Source organism: Scomber scombrus, chromosome 7 (assembly GCF_963691925.1).
Source record: "Scomber scombrus chromosome 7, fScoSco1.1, whole genome shotgun sequence".
Classification (NCBI taxonomy): domain Eukaryota; kingdom Metazoa; phylum Chordata; class Actinopteri; order Scombriformes; family Scombridae; genus Scomber; species Scomber scombrus.
The window spans coordinates 22273884-22295507 of NC_084976.1; the positions used below are offsets into that span (position 1 = coordinate 22273884).

The 21624-nt window shown below is 37.8% G+C and overlaps 3 protein-coding genes across 4 annotated transcripts in view; 2 read left to right on the forward strand and 1 right to left on the reverse strand.

The window, feature by feature from the left end:
- The first annotated feature begins 1186 nt into the window (after positions 1–1186).
- LOC133983431 (class II histocompatibility antigen, B-L beta chain-like) lies at positions 1187–5798 on the forward strand. 2 transcript variants are annotated; one of them, XM_062422504.1, is made up of 5 exons: positions 1187–1276; positions 2225–2494; positions 2705–2986; positions 4962–5073; positions 5197–5798. In XM_062422504.1, exons 1-5 carry the CDS (start codon positions 1204–1206, stop codon positions 5258–5260), a joined length of 801 nt encoding a protein of 266 aa, XP_062278488.1. In that variant the 5' UTR covers positions 1187–1203; the 3' UTR covers positions 5261–5798. The 2 variants fall into 2 exon arrangements, with proteins under 2 accessions (XP_062278488.1, XP_062278490.1); XM_062422506.1 differs by having other exon boundaries at positions 2797–2986; positions 5197–5295.
- Positions 5799–6911: 1113 nt separating this feature from the next.
- LOC133983755 (vitelline membrane outer layer protein 1 homolog) lies at positions 6912–11824 on the forward strand. The gene is made up of 4 exons (XM_062422933.1): positions 6912–7197; positions 7642–7754; positions 9211–9517; positions 11753–11824. The coding sequence occupies exons 1-4, from the start codon at positions 6988–6990 to the stop codon at positions 11753–11755; spliced, it is 633 nt and encodes a 210-aa protein (XP_062278917.1). The 5' UTR covers positions 6912–6987; the 3' UTR covers positions 11756–11824.
- Positions 11825–15396: 3572 nt separating this feature from the next.
- Positions 15397–21624, reverse strand: part of LOC133983731 (raftlin-like) — a 114395-nt gene continuing 108167 nt past the window's right edge. Inside the window, exon 10 of the mRNA XM_062422907.1 lies at positions 15397–20701. Within this exon, the coding sequence (XP_062278891.1) occupies positions 20045–20701 (657 nt within the window). The 3' untranslated portion in view covers positions 15397–20044. The remainder of the gene's footprint in view (positions 20702–21624) is intronic.

Consider the following 21624-nt stretch of genomic DNA (forward strand, 5'->3'; position numbering starts at 1 on the left):
CGTCTTCCGTTTTTCATTCGTGCAACACAACTGCATCAGTGGACACTATCCTGCAAAAAATTATCAACAAATGACACATTTTTCTTCCATTTTGCAATAAAACATATTAATATATGAGAACATATAATGCTTTACCCACATTTTGCCATATTCTACCACTGTAATGTCTTCGTATGTCATTTTGTTTGTCATGTACAAATAAAGACCATTAAGGGAAGTTGAAAATGTCTGTTCTGGTATTTTCTACAGTATGTCAAAGTACATGCAAAACACATTAAAATAAAAGAGGACAATCCCATTACATTCTTCCCTGTGTTTTATTAACCCTTCATCACAGCAGCCTCTGTGTGATCGCTGGCACGTTTCACAGAGTCACCATCAATTATCATGGCAACGACTAAGCTTTTGGGCAGATTGCTGCTCCTGCCTGACATAAAGGATCAGTAAATGATGTTTGTCATGTCTGCTCGCTTGTGTTTTAATACTGGCACAGAATGGCAATGCTCCAAACTGCCTCTTTTCTCTGCCGGATTTATTTGGCGCGGGCCTGAATCTAATTATTTTCGCAGTGATGGATGAGATAGCTGCCACATTTTAATATGGAAGTGTGTGGAGCCTCTGAGGGATGAATTTAAGATCCCAAACACTGAAAATACTGCAGCTTTGAGTTAGAAATAACAGTATATATGCAGCTGTGAGAAAATAATTCATACTGTGGACTCAGTTAAGTAAGATTAAGACAATTGGGCACAAATTATAGAGTATACAGAACAAATGGGTGGCTAATTAGTTTACAGGCAGTTTTGAGAAGCACAATAATGGGCAAAGCATTAAGGGAAGAGTGAGACTAGACTGACCACATTTCTGTTTTGCTCATTTACTTTTTATGATGCAAGAGTTGTCTCACTCTTTTAAATCATTTTAAGAATGATAACAAAACCACACACATGATACACCTGAAAAACCTGTTCACCTCAGCTCTGCGCTTGCATTAATGTGTGTGTGTGTGTGTGTGTGTGTGTGTGTGTGTGTGTGTGTGTGTGTGTGTGTGTGTGTGTGTGTGTGTGTGTGTGTGTGTGTGTGTGTGACATTTAATCCAGGGGAAGTACAGTTTTTGAGCTGCAGCAGATTTAAGAGCATGATGGAGTCTGTGGGCTTCTGCATACAGTGAGAAATGAACTTCATGTTTTAGTTCTCAGTTTGATGAAGATGATGGGAATCTATTTTCTGTGTACGATGGCAGTCGCTGCTGTTTTACTCTGCACTCCACCAGCAGGTACTGTTTCTTCATGTATTATCGTCTTGTATTTCTGCATACTATTATATTATCTGGAATTGTTTCATGAGTGGCACAGAGCAGATATATCTTACAATACAATACAAACAAATCTAATGTAAAATGAATTTGCTCACACTCATGTTATTAGTTTTTTGTTAAGACTGACAGAGGAAATGATTTAACGTAATTTTAAAAAGTGTTGTTGTTCTGCACACGCTATCATGATTTTTTGGGACTTTACTCTGGTGACATCATATAACTTTGCTCTGACTGTGACCATTGGCAAAGTTTAATCAGTAAATGTGCTTTTTTTGTGTGTGTACATAAGGCGATGAATGACAAATATTATTATTAGAGTATTTCCGCTCACTTGTTACAGTTCATTCTGGGAACTTTCTGCTTCCCTTTTCAACTTTTGGCTGGACATTTGCGTATAAAATGACACATTCTCACACTCATTTGAATTAAATTACCATTTCTCAGTCTGTCTCATCAAACACAATAGAGCTATAAAGTTATTGGAAGGTATTTGTTTGATTTTATCTTGTATGTGACATGTCTTTAGTTAGTCACAGAAACCACCTGAAAGTAGTTTAAAACAAGATACGTACTCACATCCTATAGTCAAGAAAATACTCAACACTGTAATGTAAAAATACTTAATTGCAAGTAAAAGCCCTGAATTTAAATTCCTACTTAAGTAAAAGTATAGAAGTATTACCAGCTAGATTTACTTAAAGTACTTCTTTAAAAGTACATGTTTTGCAGAATATTGGGCTGTGATTGATACATTAATTTGAGAGAGAACATTATTATTTTGCTGAGTATTTTATGTTATTGTTGCGTTTAATTTATTACCCCATCATTATGTTATTGTATGTACAATTTGAATCTGAAAAATTACAAATAACTAACCCTGACTGACATGTTTCCTTACTGTTACAGGTAGCTATACATACCAGATGATGTATGACTGCGAGTATGGCAACAACAACACCGACATGGTCTTCTTTGTTAAAAATGTATTTAACCAGAAGATTAACACCATGTATGACTCCAGAGTTGGAAAATATGTTGGTTTTGGAGAATATGGCATGAAAAACGCAGACCATTATAACAGCCAGGGTTGGAAAATGTTCTTAAGAAGAGCTCAAGTGGAGATTCTTTGCAGATACAATGCACAATTGTTTAGAAGGAGCACACTGGATAGAAAAGGTCAGTTTTTTTGGTGATTTCTGCTCCTGGCACACACCACTTCATTGGCTTAATTTGCTTCATTGGTATAAAAGGAAACAATCTTTCTATTCCCATTCTTTAATTAAATGGCTTGAAGAAAACTATTTGGGCCATGGCTTTTTCTTCTGCACTCTGTGTTCAGCAGGTTAAGCTAATTTTTTTGTTGCTTTAATCATTTCTACACTCCAGTGCCTCCAATTGTCAAAGTCCATCAGACCAAGCCAGCGGACTACGGGGAGCGGTCCATGCTTGAGTGCAGAGTTCTGGGTTTTTTTCCTCAGGAGGTGAAGGTGAGCTGGCTGAGGGACGGAGAGGAGGTCACCACCGATGTGTCGTCCACAGATGTCATGGCCAACGGGGACTGGAGCTTCCAGCTTCACTCGTACCTGGAGCTGACACTAAGGAGAGGGGAGCGGGTGACCTGCAGGGTGGACCACGGCAGCCTGAGGAAGAGCCTGGAGGTGGACTGGGGTAAGGGGGGGTTGTGCTAAAGAGAAAGGCGCACACTCTCTTACATCAAAGTTTGAAGCCACAAATATCACAACTGAAGAATTGTGTGTCTTCTTTTCTCAAAAACATGATATAAATTCAAATTATATTGGAAATGAATCATATTTAAGATGTGTAAAGAGAGCAGCATCCAACAACCAAGAACAAAGTTAATTTATGAATGGAAGAAGCTTCAGCACAGTAGGAAAGTGGAAATGATGGAGAGGCTTGGAAATATGAGATCCTTCTTATTCAACTTTAACAAAAGCTTAACAAGATCATAATTTAACTCTATTAAGGCCCATAGTTTCTAATACGAATGCGTGTCCTCGCAAATAATTACATAGTGAACCAGTGTGCCCATATTAAGGAATCAGCTCTATTAATTTTATACCTTAAAATAAATTTGATACCAATTGAGCACCCATATTCCTTTTAAAGAAGACAATTTTGGAGAAAATACATTTATAAGCTTGCTTGCTGAGAGTAAGATGAGAAGATTGATACCAGTCTCCATGACATCAGATTATCTTCTCGTCTAACTCTTGGCAAGAAAAGTGAACAAACCAATTTTCCAAAATGTTCTTCACACTTCACAACACACATCATGGTTGTGTTATAATCGACCCGTCCAAGATTATGTGGATTTTGAAAATCTCAAAACTTCTCACATACTGTGAAGGATGAGTGTGCACAGAATGATTTACTTTAAAGGCACAATTTATCTTAATGGTACTGAAACCAGGAGCCTGTCCATAAAACAAAAATGAAGCATTATTCGGCAGTTTGATGCCCAAGGATCGGTCATACAGTCATAAGTGATCTAGTGCTTATTGTTTTATGATGTTTTATTGTATCATTGTTTGAAATTTGTCTGTGTTTTTGTGCTGTTTTATACATAATGTTGAATTTTGTGTTTTGAGCTTTAACTCTCCTGTTGTCCTCGGGTCAATTTTAACCCCAGAGGACGACAGGCGTTAACCAAAAAAATAAGGTATGGTTTCATTTAAAAGTTGTGTAAGACCTGTGGTAAAAAGTTAGAATGAAGTTGGCTGAGAAAAAACAGGAGGATTAAAGGTGCAGCATGTAGCGTTTAGTGGTATTTGATGGAACAGACTTTGTAAAAATGGAATATAATATTCATAAGTATGTTTTAATTAGTGTATAATTACCCAAAAATATGAATTATTGTGTTTTCGTTAACTTGCTATAGATATAAAAATGCTCTTTATATCTACATAAAGAGCTGGTCCATATTTTTACAAACCAAACATTGGCTATAGAGAGGACCTTTTGTGTTTTTTGCGAATTTCGCAGCCGCTGTAAGTTCTCCTACACACTTGGAAGGAGAATAGGGTGGGTATTCGACCTCACCACTAGATGGCACTAAATCCCGCACACTATACTAGTATTACATAGGCGGATCTGGAAACATTTTGATGGGGAACCAGGCTGGGGCACAGTCTCACGTAGGGTGGCACATATAAAGAACATGTAAACATTTTTTTTTTTAAAAAGGGGGGGAAAAACTAACAAAAAAACAACACATCTAGACTCTAAATAATAATAAATGATACAGTACAGTGCCACCATGGTCCTTTATTGTATTGTGTTTTGTGTTTTGTGTAGCTCCATGTCTATTTTACTGTTGGGTTTAATAGATTTTTGGCATTGCAAACTAGCTTAGCCTATAACATATGCTGTGGTATGTGGCGTTAGTTTATGCTATGTACATGTCCCTATACAACTAAATGTTATATAAATAAACTGACTTCTTTTATGACATTATTAGGCATTTTAACTATTTTTGAAACATTTACAAGGCCTGCTTTCATATCTTAAGCCCACCTTACAAAATTCATGTTTTTCTTGTCTAGGACTGTATTGGACTACATATGCTACACTATAGGATCTATGAGCAGATTATTATGTCACTGTTATCATTTCTCCCACTCAGACACTTCTCCACTGGATACCAAGTACCTGAAGAAGTCAGTTGGGATCATCTTCTTCTTTATTGGCTTCGTTGCAGCTGCTGCTGGAGGTGCTTACTACAGGTGGAAACAGAGGTGAGTTGATGTCAGTGCCGGTATTATAAAACCATTAACGTTTCTTTGGTGCAGTATATTATTTTTTTGTGAGAGAATAAATGGTAATCAGGTTTATAACACTTTTTTCTTTTCATGTTTCAGGTTTGACTTCACTCCGTTAGGCAGACAAGGACAAACACCTCCATGTAATCTTTCAGAGTTTTAATTTGGGGAAAAGGCTGCCTTTATGCTGAAAAAAATGATATATATTATAATAAATTCAACCACTGAGCTCTGAAGATATAGTAATGCACATTAAAAAACACTGCATTAAAATTGCACCCAGTTTGGGTCAATATAACAAATATATAGTTATGTTGATCCAGTGTTACACACAATAAACTTCAGCTAAAAACAATGTGAATATGGCATTGATATTAATGTTGCTGAGTCATACAGCAGACTATCATTCAAGATTCATACTTAACATTTGACACAGAGATAAAAATTAAACCAGGATTCACAATGTTTGTCTTCTTCAAAGCGTAAAAATATTCTGCAGTCAACTTTCATGTCTGAGCTTAATAATGCAGATATTCTGTATTGTCATGCTGCCCCAGTTAAACCTTGTGTATCATATTGCATTACGCTTTATCACAAATAGTATGTTTTGTACTCATCATTGCCCTCTGTATCACACGGTCCGTTAGACTTCTTTACAGACAAGATGAAATAACCATCTCATGTTATTCATCTACACAACTCTACTGCTGAAGCTTCCAAACTATCTCACATCTCTTTTCTTATTAAACTCTAGAGAGAGAAGAACTCGATCTAGTAACCACCGAACCTTAAATATCCATCTTGTTGGCACAATTGTTGTTTAACTGGTTTCAGATACAATACAATTAAATAAACTGCCCTCAAACTTGAGTCTTACTTGGAGACCTAAAAGCTTTATTATCTGATGTTTTGATGATCCTTATAACTGTTTTTATTAATTATCTATGGTTTAATTGTGTTGTTTCTCTTTGCTGATTGTGTTCTTGTCTTTTGAATGTTTATTGCTTTCAGATCTCTGTTGAAAAAAGGTAAACTGCTACATACGTTTAAAAAGAGTGGAGTAGATTATAACAAGCTTTAGTTTGGGTAAATAACCCAACACTAAATATTAAAAAATAACACTAAAACTGGGTGAAAACAGCTGCTGTCTCCAGGGGCTTTCTGGGTAATATTAACCCAGTATTATATTGGTGCTATATTGACACAAACTGGGCAAGATTTTAACCCAGTTATTTTTAGCGTGTGGTAAATCAACACAACAATTTTCCATCTTTCAAAAACACGTCAGCCTACAAAAAAAGAAAATAACCCTAACCCTAACCCTTCAGTGAGAGGATATAAATGGCATCGTGGGAAGACAACATGCTGTTGTTTTATTATGGCACTGCCCATCTGACATGGCAGACACGGTGTAATTATCTTTATCAACCAAGGACTTCCTCACAAAAATGTGCCATCTTTTTTTCCACCCAAGTTTGTGTTATGATAATTTTATAGAATTATTGTGTCATATTTGACCTTTACAGTAGGGATTAAATCAGTTTATGATCAGACTCATCATGACTTTATGGATCACATTTGTAAAGCAAACTGTGTATTTTCTGCACTCAGGTGACGTAGATGCATGTTTGTAAGTTGATAACTTGAATGTAAAAGATAAATTAATGCATAGAAGAGTAGCAGTGCCTCTGAACTTAGATGAGAAAAAGCTTTTCTTTTTCCAACAGCAGCTGTTCATTCCCACGCCAGCCTCTGACTCTGTAAATGATTCATCCTGATATGAGTATTTTAAGATCGACGGAGGAGCTAAAAGAGCTGCTAGTCTGAGGCCCTGGTTACTTGTTACTTGGCATTTCTGAGTGAAACACAGATTGACTCACTGCTGTCAATATGGCATGTCTGCTCACTGTCCTGGCCGTGCTGGCCCTGTTTTCCTGTGGGTTGTGTGAGGAGAAGAACTTCTTGCAGCGGGCTGGTATGACTTTCAACAACAGACAGTACAGATCTATGCTTACTGTCACCAACGGAGAACAGTTTGGAAATTGGACCTGGCCTGAGATGTGTCCAGACCAGTTCTTTGCTGTTGGATTCAGTGTCAGGGTAAAGACACTGACTTTTTCACACATTTCATATATTGTAATTATTGTAAACCAACTTGAGTCTTACCTAAAGTTCAATTATATATTCAATTATTTCAGCTATATTGTTCTATTATATATTAATTCACAATATATATTCATGGTGGAGTACAGTGGCTAAAGATGTGAATCATGTTCTCAATTTAGTTCAATAAGGAACAATTATAGTGACAAAAATTGCTTTAAAATCTCCAATTTTCCATCTTCTAAAAATGGAAAAATAATCCTTTCTTTGTGTTAACCTGCATGCAGAACAATCCTCATTCATTCTTCAGATACTAACCGACTAAACCAAACCCCCAAAAATCAACTTTAAACTGATCTGAACTCACACCACATTTGGCAGCTGCTTCACAAGAACAAGATAAAAATCTGATGTTGTGTGAACTCTGCTCTGTTTCCTCAGGTGGAGTCCAGCCAGTACGGGGGGGACGACACCGCCCTGAATGGGGTCCGCCTCATCTGCGCCAAGGACGGGAACCGTAGCTTCCTGTACTCTGTTGAGTCCCACACTGGCTAGTAAGTTACTCAAACATAACCACTTTCTAATAAGGTTCCTTTATTGGTTAGTAAGTCATTAATTAATGCTTTATGGATCAGTTTTGAGGCATTTATAAGATCAAGGTTTGGATTGATGTATGTTTATATGTATATATGTATGTACACACAGACTGAATACTGTACATATCCACCAATCAATCAATGTCACAACACAATATAATCAACAATATATACTAAGAGAAAGGCACCTTATGTTCTAAAGCTCACATGTTTGATTGTTAACGAGCCACAGCTTCGACTGTAGAAACATGGTGGAAGTTTCTGGCATTCACCTACTTCCAAGCTGCATGGAGAAGGGAAAAAAGTCTGAAGAAAGTCAAAACTCCAGCAACACAATACGTGTATGCATACGTACATGTAAGCCACTATGGCATTTCAAATAGACACAGTTTAAATTTTAGCCTGTATTATTCTGGTTCATGGACCAAATATGGTGTCACCCTTGTCATTTATTGGATACTCCCCTTTGCCTCCCTGCCTGTCTGGGACAATGATTGGCCTGAAGTCACATGACCATGTACCCAACCCACCTTGGTGCTTTAACCATTGGCTGATGCATATCTGGATGCATGTTATTGGTTATTTTTTGGCATTTTTTCATACCTTTTTGAATTGCCAAAAGGCGTTGGTCTATTAATAAAATTCCCATATACTACCAGTGTTGCTGGAGCTTTGACTTTCCGCAGTTTCAACTGATTACTGAACAGAAAGTCTTAGTTTCTCTAATTTGCACTGCTAACGAGCTGTGTGACATATATTATTACCCAGGTTAAAATACACTTTTTTTGCTTTTCATTTGTTGCAATAAATGAAAATTAGGTGAACTGTCCTGACACACACATTTGAATTGCATGGTGACAGTTTTCTTTAAAAATCCAACCCTTTCCAAGCCTTCCAGTTTGCAAGCTATCTACATTTTCTATTGATCTGTGCACATTTTCTGTCTAGGTGTAATAATATAATGAGGCTAATGATGCTATAATTTTTATTTTAGGAAGCCAGAAACTGACATGTCCAAACGATAATGGACATGTCAATAGAAACACTTTCCCTCTAAATCTATTCGAGCATCTCTGCTGCTGCTAAAATGTTTTTATTGATGTCTTTAAATATGCAGCTGTTTGTTGCTGTGGTGACATCTGTCTGATCTCAGTGGGAATAACCTGACTCTACTGTACAGGTTAAATAAGAAAAAAGTAGGAACTTTGAAAACAGCAGGAAGCTTGAGACTGGCAGCTTCCCATCATGTTCAGAGGGGAAATGAATGTTCTGCCTCTGCCAAGACTGCAAATTAGGCACTCAGATTTAGAAATATCTTGACTTTCATCCAGTGTTTTCAACCCACATCTTGGATCTTTTCCTAAATTATTTCCCACCCCCTCCTATTTCCTGTATTCCTCCTTCTCCTGTCCAGCTTCGGTGACTGGTCCCAGCCCCAGTACTGCCCCAGTGGTGTGCTCACCGCCTTCCAGCTTCGTATCGAGCCCCATCAGGGAATATTTGGTGACGACACGGCCGCTAACAACATCAAGTTTCGCTGCAGCAGCAACCCAACGCTGGAGGGGACCGGCAAGGACTGGGGAGAGTACGGCCACTGGAGCCAGGAGTGTCAAGCTGGAGGAATCTGTGGCATTGAGAGCAAGATGGAGGAGTATCAGTATGGCCTGGATGACTCCACTCTCAATGATGTGCGCTTCCATTGCTGTGCGAAGCCTCTTCAGGTAAGATAGAAGGTTAAATAATGACCCAAAGCCCAGAAACAGTTAACCCTGTTCATATTCTAACTCATAATTAGTCTCTGCACCAATTCACATTCATAAATTCCCCACCGGTCATTAATAAATGTTTGATTAGTCTTTTGGAAAAAAAGATTATGGATTTTCAATCACTATTTTATAACCCAGGATGTTTGAATGATTTTTTTCAATAAAATGTGTATAAGCTTTTTTGCAGCTCTCAAATGTAAAAATTGGATCAAAGTTTACCCTGAACAGTATGTAAGGGTTAAGTAGTTTATGACACTTCCACATAAAGGCTTAGTTTACTCTCTAGGACTTGGTGCCATTAATCTACACTGAAAATTGCCCGAAAATGGGGCTGCAACTAAAGATGTTTAACCCTAACCCTGATCCCAATCATAAGTTACAGCAAAATGCCAATGTCATTTGTCCTTTTTCAAGTAGAGAAAGAACAAATCACCTCAGACAATCTTAGAAAATTAAGCACAAAAATTGCTCAGAAAATTGCAGAGTCAAAGTGGGCTGTCAAACCCAAAACATTAAGCATTTTAAGAGCCTGTTTGTTCCCCAAAAAACTCACCAGAGGAGCAAATCACAAATGGAGAGTTTTCAAATTCACGGCCAGTCAAGTGGATTCCTCGTTATCTTGAGAGTTTTCGATGATGAGATGAAATTTTCTCCAGATGTTCTCAGGTGATGAAGATGGAAATATGGCTACTTGAGGAGCTTTGCCACCAGCTGTTCTTGATGTTTGGAAATGCTCTATTTTGCATCACAAATCAGTTTCAGGAAACAGAGACACAGATTATGCTAGACTCTGAACATATGAGAAGTTTAAAGAAATATAATTCAGTCATTCCTACATTCATGATCGCTAATAACTACATTTCAGAAGATATTTAATAACACAGTAAGATGCATCTGACTGTCTTTTTAATGCTGCTATATGGACTTGGTCTTTCATTTTCTGCTGTTTCTTCACGCTTAACTGATAAACAATAAAGAGATGAATTATGTCAGAGAGCACAGACATATCCAGCATTTTCAATCACAAGTTACATATACTGGAATTATAGTAGTTTGGAGTTCCATTACCTCCAAAATCTCTAACCTATAGGGATGACCAATTAATTAATCAATGTCCAATAAGAAAGCAACTTTTTTTTGTTTCCAAGCCCTGATTTATTTATTATTGGGCTGTTTGAACCAGATCCAAAAATACAACAAAGAAAAGATTTTTGTTTTTGTTCTGGTTGAGATGAAAAAAGAATAAAAAGACCAACACAGTTTATGCAGATTATAGTATATGTTTGCAGTCCTCGTGAACACAGAAATCAAATCCCATCTGAGCTTTTCTGACGTGTCTTTTTACATTTAAAATGTTTTACATTTTAAAATATAAAACTAGCATACTCACTTGAGATATTTTCACTCTGTGGTCTGAAAGAGAGAAAATATCTCAAGTGAGTATGCTAGTTTTATTGCATTATAAGGTGTATATTATTGCATTATTTATTTTCATATATGGGCCAGTGACAAATAAGGGTCGGCAAGATGAGCAATTCAAACATTTCTTTAAAAAACTGTCTTAAAAGCAGCGTCAGGTTTGTTAAAATGTACATTTTGTATTTTTGTTGGTTTTATGTCATTTGAAATGACATTTGCACCATTTTTTACTAAAACTAAGACTGGATGCTCCTGAAAATGTCAAATGGTGTAACCACAAAAGAATGACAAATATGAAATATTTCATTCACCTACAGTGTATTTAAGTGTACGTATACAAATAATTACTTCATTTAAAAACATCAAATGAAAAGAAACATTTTTTGTAATATTTCAACATTTAAATGTTAAAGCATTTTGTCAATATTGAGCAGAACATATCCTAAAAACAACAATTTTTTTCTAAATAAGTTTTGACAAATTATGTAAAATTTGTCACAAAACAGTGTTGCATTGCAAAAGTGGATTATATTTATTCTACATTTTAATTCACATTTATTTTCCTAATCAGATTTTCATGAAAAAATACTGGTTACACCAATTGGATGCTGGGTTGCATCACATCATTGACCCATAAATATAAGAAATAAAATACCAAAATGAGTTCAATGACTGTGTAAAATGATCTGAATATCAAATGTAAATGTTCTCCGTGGTTACTATCCATTGCTGTTTATGACTGACTTTGTATTTGATGATTTTTATCTACAGTGATCGGCAAGTGAACACTGAGCGCTCCTGAACAGTTTGATCCAGTCCAACACTTTAAAACTCAGAGCTGACAAATAATAAAATTCTCATTTGAAGTGCTGCTGTCTCTTTAATAATTTTCCTGAAACAGAAAAGGTTGTGTATGATTACAGTTCCTTCCTTTTAAAAAGCAAAAATAAAGATGTATTAAGGTCATAGCTTGCAGCAGTCTACAATTAACTAACAGGTATTAGTCAAAACATCCAGCTCTCCACACAAAGCTGAGTGTCACCTTCAGCAACAAAAACAAAGAGATTAAGACACTTTTAATCAAGCACCAGTCTGGAGAGCCTTTTTTTCTAAGTTTATGTCATCCCTTTCTCACCTCTCAACAGTGTGAGAGTAGCATGTTTTCATATCCTGTCTAATGAAGCAGTGAGCTCACAGCAAAGTCATAATAAGCGAGAGCACAAAACAGAGCCGCTGACACAGGCATTTCTGAGAAATCCTGCTGGAACTGAGGTAATTAAGAAATGACAAGAGAGGTGGTATTAATTAATTTACAGTTTAAGGCCTGACAAAGGTTGATAAGACACCGATTGGCACACACAGAGGTAATTGTGTTAATTAATTGGTGAGTAGTTAATCTGCTAACACAGAGTGTGTGCGGAGGGAACTTGAGGATGTTATCAAACACTGCAGTAATGGTTTTCAGAAGATTGTGCAAGTCAAGGAAAAGTGATTACAGTTTTTAATGCACAGCTACAGAGTTCCTCTCAGTTGTGGTAATGAAATATACTGGCACTGACCTCATATCTAAGTTCAAAGTGTACTTATTAGATGCTCAAGTGCACTTGTTGTTATATATGAGCAGGAGCGTTGACAAGGAAAGCAGCTGTGTGAGAAGGGAGCTCATTTCAAGTTCACAATGTGATAAAAACAACAACTTTTTCCATAATTTCTTTACAGAAAATACAGTTCGGTGAGCCTAAAGTGTTATCTTTAAATTGTTCATTTTGTCTGAACAACACCTATTAAACCACACTGACTCAGCAGTGTGACAGTCATTAGAAACTAACGCTGTGCATCCCAGCAGTGTTCAAACCCTCTGAACTGTACTTTGATTTGGAGATCTGACAGTTTTCAGAGTATGTCATGCAACATTTGGGGGAAATGTGTATGAAATGATGCACAAGAGATGTAGAATATGTCTATTTTGTGGACTATTGCAGCAATAAAAAACATGGAGTTTGGCTTTAAATATTTAATTCGCTCTTCAATGAACAGCTATACTGTTAGACAGCATGGAAATGTTTTTTCTAACTTTACTTAAGGGGAATTTCAGCAGTATTGAACATTTCCATTAAGTCAGGACAGATTATAAAATAATGAACTTTGAAACAACAGAGGTGGATTTTTAGTTCCTCTGTCAAGGTTTTCTGTCAAATCTCATTTTTAAGTCTAACTTATTAACAGATGACATTTATAGCATCATCAGGTTTATTTTCTCAGCTTCACAACCACAGACATTATACAACTGTCTCCACAGGCTGAGAATAAAGTGACATGATAATTAAACTGAGCTTTACGTGTCAAATTGTTGGAATACCCCCTAAAAAGGGAAATAGGAAGGGAAAGGGACATTTTCATATATATTTCATAATAATAAGGGATAAAGAGAAGCAAGATAATTTACTTCATATTTGGCAAATCAGTTTTCTGCTGAATGCTTGACTTATATACTTTATGATTTCATCTTTAAAATAAGTCCAGTATTGTGATTTCACTGCACGTGACAGCCACTAGATGGCAGTGCTGCTTCAAGCGGGACTTTAACCCACAACTCACCAGAATCCATGACTTTTATGGCACCAGCCCATATAAACCACTTTGACTGATTTTATGAGTGCAATGAATTGTAGATCGATTCAAAAATGTTCAACACCTGGCACAGTGAAGCAGCTCCACCTCGGAGGCCCTCTGGGCACAAAGGCCCAAAATCTGTGTTGAATCAACTTCAACCCCCTTGCTTAAAAACTGTTATGGTATCTTGTACTGCAATCATAAAAATAACAGTTTCTAGACTAAGAAAGCAATATCATTATTCAAAATATGCTGCCGTTAGCGCGTTTTTGCACTGAATAGCATTACCTGTGGGACCAAGGGTGGAACCTTAGGGATATAATGACCTGGGTCATAGGTTTAATACCCCAACCACAGAATGAATGTGTTTCTGACCAGTTTAGCAGCTCGCCAGTGGTTCCCAATCTGCCTCAAAAGCCATTAACGCCTCCTGTAGTGAACAGAATGGATATAGTGTTTGTGGTTTTGGTTGAAGGCAAAGCCCTCCTCTTAATGACCTGAGCCTCCCCTGGGCTCTGAGCTCATGACTTATAGATTGCGCCGGCTGTGTTGACTCAACTGTAAATATAGTTCTCTTCATAAACACCAATAGGGTTATGATCATGGGTGCCGGCCTGGGTTTTTATGTGAAATATTGATGCATGAGGAATAGTTTTTGGGGCCGAAATGCATTGTTTTGATGTTTAGACAGAATGGATGGTACTGTTTTGGTGTTGGGGTGAAATAACCATAAAGTTGATCTATTCAAAGGTTTCCATGGTAATGAAGGTAATAACCAGATGGAGCAGATTTAAAAAAAAAAAAAAAAAAGAGAGATATTTTCTTTTAGAGAAAATAAAAATGTGGGTTCTCTCCTGTGTTTTTCTCTTTGATGTCAGCATGAACTGTCCCTGTACAGTTAGACTATAACATCTCGAAGAAATCTTTTTTTCCCTGGTTAATGATAAAGAGATAGCTGCAGCACTTTATGGGGACCAACAATTGTGTCTGCTGATGTAGACAGATGCTCAAGGTTACAGACAGGGATGTTGTATTTGGGTCTGTTCAGTCTTGAGTGCTTCATGTATTATCTGCCTTCTCCGCTGTCTGTCAGCTGTGATTGTTTATGTATTAATACATGTAAATATATCATACACCCATAGTTATTATTATTACAGGAATATTTGGTTTCCAATAATTGCATATAACTACGTTATGTCTGTAATTGAGCACATCTGCCCCAATTTGTACTTATAGCTAAAAGCCTAACTGCATTTTGTTGTCTTCTACTTTGTGCAACAACAGTAAAGTTAAATCTAATCTGATCTAATTTGCTGTGTTATTATAACAATTTTTAAAAATAATGCCAATTTTAAGCAGATTTATGTGCTTTCCTGTTTGTATCACATTTCAAAATCCATTTTCTAAATCCAAATGATTGTCCAACTGAAGTGATGACGTTATATCACAGATGACTCACCATGAACAACATTATGAAGGATATTCAACGGACACTGTTTTGTTTTTATTAGACTTGGTCTTGAATAAATCCCAAAACTGCTCACACTCAACATCAGCGGTCTCGACTACAGGCGTGGTTGCAGGGTGTTTGCATCTGTGTATATTTTTCTCCTGCAACTGTACAAATGAAACAGCATTATGAGTTCATGAGTCAAATCGAGAGCTAAAGGACAATTCCTGATGAAAGCTTTGTGACTGAGGATCCAGGCATCTTTTAAGCAGCTGCCTGAACAAATGAGAAACAACTGTATATTTCATTTGACACAAAATAAGCAACGACACATGTACACATTAAATATAAATCATTTTATAATATACAAATTGTACAGATGTCATGAACAATAGGAATGTGGACATACTCAGGATAGCAAAGATAAAGAATACTTTTTCTTCCTCGATAGCAAACACTGCTATGCAAGTGACAACAGCACATGATCAAAGATACTCAACATTCATGATGGCAGCCGAGGTGATAAAAAAACTAACATCAGAGACAATAACCTAAGAATACATTTTCCAGAGGCTGTGAGCAAGCTAAAGTGACAACACAGAAAAAAAAAAAAATGACGGCATCCTATTGTATCATGTTCTGTCATTTCTACTCTGCCCATTTCACATCATAGTAGCACACAGGAAATGAACCAATACGTTTTTTTTTTTTATTTTGTTTTTTTTTACAGCATTACCAAAAACGATTGCACCAGCGTAACTATTGAGGCTCAGAAACAATTATGCTGATATAAGACAGGAAACTGTATATTACCTTTATTTATTTTTTAATACACAAATGGGAAGAGGGCTGCAAATGTATACTAAAGTATAACATTAGTCAAAGGTCTCCTTCTTTTCACGGATGGCTAAGTTAACATGGTTCAGCATCATTTAACTGATGAAGTGTCAGATCGTGCCTCGCTTTTCTCTCCCTGCGTGTGTTTTTGTTCTTTTTTTTTAACATCATACCAGACGGGAAAAAAAAATCATAATTACCCACAGTCCCTGGAGTGTACTCATGTCAGAGGTTAGACTGCACAGCAACCAATCAGCCCTTATCAGGGGAAAGATGGAGCCCCGAAGGCCGCGGCCTCAGGTAGGACCGACGGATACAGGGCCAGTTGTGACTTATGTCAAGGTTACAATCATCCATGTTTGTGGATGTCTAACTGGAATGTGGTGGGAGTAAAAAAAACACAGTGATGTCGCATGAGACCACAGCGCTACTTTACTGATTTTCCAAACTCTGCTGCCCTTGATAAAATGGAATATGATCTGCCCGTTTTCACAGGATGCCAAAGGGGAATAAATGTCACAGTTTTTACATAAAAAACAAAAAAAGGGGGGAGGGGAGGGGGAGAATTGCAGGAATACTGAAATAAATTCATATTAATAAAACAGATGACGGGAAAAACGTTTATCTGTGCACTGGGGAGATTGAAGAAACTGATTAAATCTGACGAAATAAGTTGACAGGGATTCAGCTGGGAGATTTCTCAAATATTCAAAATCATCTCCTCAGCTATCACAGACTGTCTTTTAGCCGTCTTTTGGTATCGACTTTCATTATTCATATTTGTCATTTTCTAACAAAAAGTGTAAAAGTGACAGTTGGGTGTCATTTGCTCCCCAGTAGTTATGATGTGAGAGGCAGCATAAAATATTTCTTGAATACAATAAGTGCTTATTAAAACTCAAACAGCCGAAAGCTAAAAGCAGCTGAGAGAATGAAGGTAAAAAAATAAAGGAAAAGACAATACAACAGAGAATATTATGATATGACTTCATATCTTAATTCAATATCGGAGTGGTTATTTTTCATGTGCCCGTGCAAACTCCTGTTGTACAGCTGTGGAAAATCCATTCTGGCTCAAATATGACCCTTGACCTTATCTGCCATTAGCAATGACCTGACACTCACAGGTCTGGGCTCCGTCATAGTGGAGGGCGAGAGGACAAGGAGCATATGTTTCAGGGGGTCACACATGCGGTGACCCCTCGGTTAAAAACCAACAACAGTCCTCGGGAGGTAGCTCGAAGCGTCAGTCAGAAATACATTTTAGCAAGCTTAAGCGGAACAGCAGAGGCAACACAAAATCCACAGGAAAATCATACGTCTCTTAAAAAAACAGAACAGTCACAATAAAAAAATCAGAAACATGTTCAAAACATGTTACATCTCAAAAATAAATCCAGAACGTATAACCTTCATAAAGACAAACACTTTTATCCCCTCTTTCTGAATTCCAGTAATAAAACAGGGAACAATGAACTCACCTTCAAAATACCAACACTGACTGTAGCAAAACTTTCCTGTTTGACTATAACAAACATATAACACTTAAATCACCATTGTGCCTCTAAAAAGACATTTCTAATAGCAGACTGTGGGCCATTTACAGTATAGTAATAAGGCTAAACTGGTCACAGTTTTATATTCTACGCTACACACAAGCATTTGCCATTTTACATTGAAAAAAATCTCAGCGGCGGGCGGATTAATCCCCCAAAAAGAGAGCACTTCAGCGTAATCGATCTTACTTGTGTGTAATTGAGGAGTCTCATTCCCAAAATGGAGACATTTTTCTTGACCAAGCTATCATCTATTCTCATAAAAAACAAAAGAACCAAATTGTGACAAATTGCAGTCTGTATAAAGCAGGACAGGAAGTAGTTTAATTCATTGATTGACCAAATGTTAACATTTTAATGAATAGGCATATTTTATGATGGAGTATGTGTATAATTTCTTTGCAAAATTTAGCATTTTTAACAAGAACTCTTCCCTCTCAGTGCAAATGATTCCCCATGACATCAATGTTAAATCTGAAGGCTATTTGCTTGACACACTGAGGTGTTTTTTTGTCAATAACTCCCCCAATAAGTGACCACCATTATAAATGCATGATTCCTGACAGATACCCCACTGACAAAATCCATTAGTGAGCTAATGAGCGCTCTATGCCGTGAACATTGCCACCCTCCCTCCCCACCCACCCCTTTTAAAATGGAAACACGATGCCATGAAACAGCACATTATGACTTGGTTATTGTCAGAAATGATGTCTGGTAAGAGGTGCTTAAAGAACTGGTGGTAAAATAATGAAGGAAATCTCAACGGGGAATGTGGGACGCAGGCGGCCGTTACTTTAAATGAGCCTATTCATTTCTTTTATTTGACTCCCTTATGCTCTATGGTCTTTCTCCTTCGCTCTCAATCTACTTTCTTTGCCTCAGCGTCTCCATCTCAATCTTCAGTTTTGGTCTCAATAAACAACAAAGCCTTGGTCCTGGCCACACAACTTAACCGTGTTTCCAATCTGACAAGTGCTTTTGTTTGTGGCCGCTGACTGGAAATGTCATTAAAAATGCAACTTTGAACAGAAATAAATCCTCACTCGTATATGTAAAACCTAACGAAGTGTGTCTAAGTATGAATTTTGTCCTTGAGCTGCAAACATTCAGCTGAATTTCACATCCTTATCTAACTTGGCTTTGAATATGGAACATTCTGTATGCAAGGTGAGCTTAGCACACCACACCAAAGAGTGATTATCGGCTCTCTTTGAAGCACTTGACGGCTTAGAGCTCAGCGTAAACAATTATCTCTTCACCCTACTTTGGATTGCCTGTCGCAACAAACGCCTTTCCCATCACCTCTACCAGTGTTCTCATCCGAGTTCCCATCACGACTTTCTATGGTGCACAGAACGAAGGAACAGGAAATGGTGATACAAGTCTGTGATCACATGACGCTTTTCTGCCTTTAAAATCGCCAGTTGTGTGAATGAGGCAGGTCAGTGTCTTTTTAAAACTCTGGATTTTGGAGCTGACTTTTTCCTCAGCTTCAAAAACTAAAAAAGAGCGGCTTAAACTGCTCAACTGCCAGGTGAAAGTACCTCTTGTAACAGGTGTTATCTGCGTCTCTGGAACAAGACAAGAAAAGCTCACCATGGTCTGTTCTCTCTCTTTCTGTAGGACTTATTTTTTGAGGGGGGTTGCTCAAATTTTTCTTCAAAAGCAAGAAGAGATTTTTCTTCGATCCACATCGTTTATTCTAAAAAATGTCACTGGTTAATTAACCCTAATTGGACAGGAGATGTAACGCTACTCGTCCTCTTTAAGGCTTGGTTGCACCAGAGAGTGGCACAGTGAAAATATTGTTTGTGGTTCTGATTACCTGCAAGGGTATTTTGTGAATTAATGGTGATTAACTTTTAACACGCTAGCAGTAGTCAGTCACAAGGGATGCCTGAGCTTTTTTCATTTACTCCGGTTGTTTACCCCTATCCTGGAAATTGTTCTCAGAATTCAATAAAGTGTTATTAGTTGCTAACAGAGAAATAAGTTTCCCATGATTTATTCTAAAGATTCATCTGTACCATCGACTCCTGCCTCAAAGCTGTTTTGTGGAGTTGTTCATACTCCGATGGAGGAGTTCAAATAAAGGCGACACAGCTAATAAGCTATGAGAGCTTCTCCACTTTGGACTATTTGGTTCGCTGTTCCTTTGAAAGGTCAGCAGTCAAGATGGCTCGATTTTGTGTAACTTTGTGTGCCGACTCGACACAAAGAATTCTTGCAGATTTATTTCGCTGGCGTAACCAAGCCTTTAAAACTGTTGCTCATTCTTCTAAGTAAAGTAAAAGAAAAATGAGCCCTTTGTAACCATGGCATCATTCTAGGCGTTCACGTCCCTGTTCCAGTGACTCCTGCACCAGCATCTCCTATATTGGATATATACATTCAGTATGTGTGGTTATACAGTAGGACTGATGTCCGCTGTTACATGAAATTGTTCCGTAGCTACACAGGTCACAGGGGTTTGGGGAACGCTGCAGCGATGGGGATCAAAGCCCCATTAATGTGGATCAGGGATAACACTGTGAACCAGTTCTCAAGATGGGGAATTTCAGAGGTAGGGTGGGAAAAAAAAACTTTGACTTGGACTACTCTTGGCTACTCTTCTGGGCTTTGATTAGTCGATGTGGCCTGTGAATCTGCCATGATATCCTCCATGATGACCTCCGCTGGTTCCTCTATCTGGCATTTGATCACATCCTCTTCGCCCTCTTCTTTCTCTTCATCCGTCTCTACCCCGTTCTCGATTACAGCTTCAGCTTCTGCTACGCCCTCTTCCTCCTTGTCTTTGGTCTCACTCTTTGTTTCGACAATCGCAACGGTTTCTGTCACCTCTAGGACCTCTCCGTTTTCCAAAGGCTCTCCGTTCTCTTTTGATCCATCGTGGTCCAGTTCTATCTTTTCTTCTTCTCCCTCTTCTTCCGTGCCGTTTTCTGATCCTTTGTCTTTTGTCTCCGCTCCTCCATCTCTCTTTTCGACAGCCTCTACGCTGATTTCAACCCCGTCATCAATCTTTCTATCTTCCTCACAACTCGCCTCCCTTTCTTTCGATGTCTCACTTTCTCTCGCTGCCTCTTCTGTGTTCACCCTTTCATTGCTGCTCTTGTCTTCCTCCTTCTCAACCTTTTCTCTCTCATCAGGAATCTTGGGATCTTCTGCATCCTTCTCGTTCTTTGTTTTCTTTTTCTTCTTGTTCTTTGCTGTGTCTTTGATGCAGTTCTTGTTGGACTTGCTTCGGGGTTTGAAGATCAATTTCTGAAAAAAATTTAAGTTACATTAGCATTTTTCTAGGATGCATTGTAACTCTTTAAATATATGCCTGAAGCAATACACAGACTTAATTAAGAATGGATCACAGTGGATCTAATATTGCACTGGGAAAACTACTTAATTCAAATGAGCCTCATTGATGCAGAGAAGGAAATTGAGGCCATTTTGAGGGTAGTTATTAGTGGCCTCAAGGCCTTCAGTCTGACCAAACAAACAGGCAGAAATTTAATGCAATATGTCCTCATTTACTTGTACAACTTCTTCAGGGTCCTACACACTGCAGGGATATAGAGAACTAAGATAAACTGCAAAGAAGCTGGCAAGAAAATCTTGTTAACGCTAGCAATGCCCTTAGTCTTAGGCCATATTAAATTTGTTGTTGTGATGGCAGTTTAAATTCAGGTCACAGAAAGTGTCAACATGGATTCATTCCACTGCAGACAGAGGTTAGCTTTAGAGGTTATCACCACTATTCAGGGTCGCCAAGAAAGCATTACCAACCCTGCTTCTCCAAACAACAAATTTGGCCAATGCTGAAGAATTTCTCATATCTCAAACAGAGAAGGGATTCATTCACATTTGTCCAGCGCTGTGTGTGTGTTTGTCTACTTAAAACAAAAACAGCTCTGGAATTAGAAGTGGCAAAAGGTGATGTTGGCCTTGGATATATGGAGAACAGGTGACAGAACAGCTAGTGGGAGACTCCAAATTATAGCCAAGAACAACACATACTCATACCGAAATGACAGAAAAGGCTTACTTCCAATGACTCCCAAAATGACATATTTGAGTGTTTTCAGCACCCTGGATAGGACTGATTGGGGCCAGACCAGCGCTCCACATTGATACACTATGTTCCAAATCTGTTACAAATCACTGTTAATTATGTTTTATAAGGTGAAAACACT

Bases quoted from the DNA above. Each gene is read 5' to 3' on its own strand.
- LOC133983431 (XM_062422504.1), top strand. From the start codon at position 1,204: ATGAAGATGATGGGAATCTATTTTCTGTGTACGATGGCAGTCGCTGCT. The intron at 1,277-2,224 runs GTACTGTTTCTT...TTACTGTTACAG, and splicing joins ACTCTGCACTCCACCAGCAG to GTAGCTATACATACCAGATG. The intron at 2,987-4,961 runs GTAAGGGGGGGT...TCTCCCACTCAG, and splicing joins GAGCCTGGAGGTGGACTGGG to ACACTTCTCCACTGGATACC.
- LOC133983755 (XM_062422933.1), top strand. From the start codon at position 6,988: ATGGCATGTCTGCTCACTGTCCTGGCCGTGCTGGCCCTGTTTTCCTGT. The intron at 7,198-7,641 runs GTAAAGACACTG...CTGTTTCCTCAG, and splicing joins CTGTTGGATTCAGTGTCAGG to GTGGAGTCCAGCCAGTACGG. The intron at 7,755-9,210 runs GTAAGTTACTCA...TCTCCTGTCCAG, and splicing joins GTTGAGTCCCACACTGGCTA to CTTCGGTGACTGGTCCCAGC.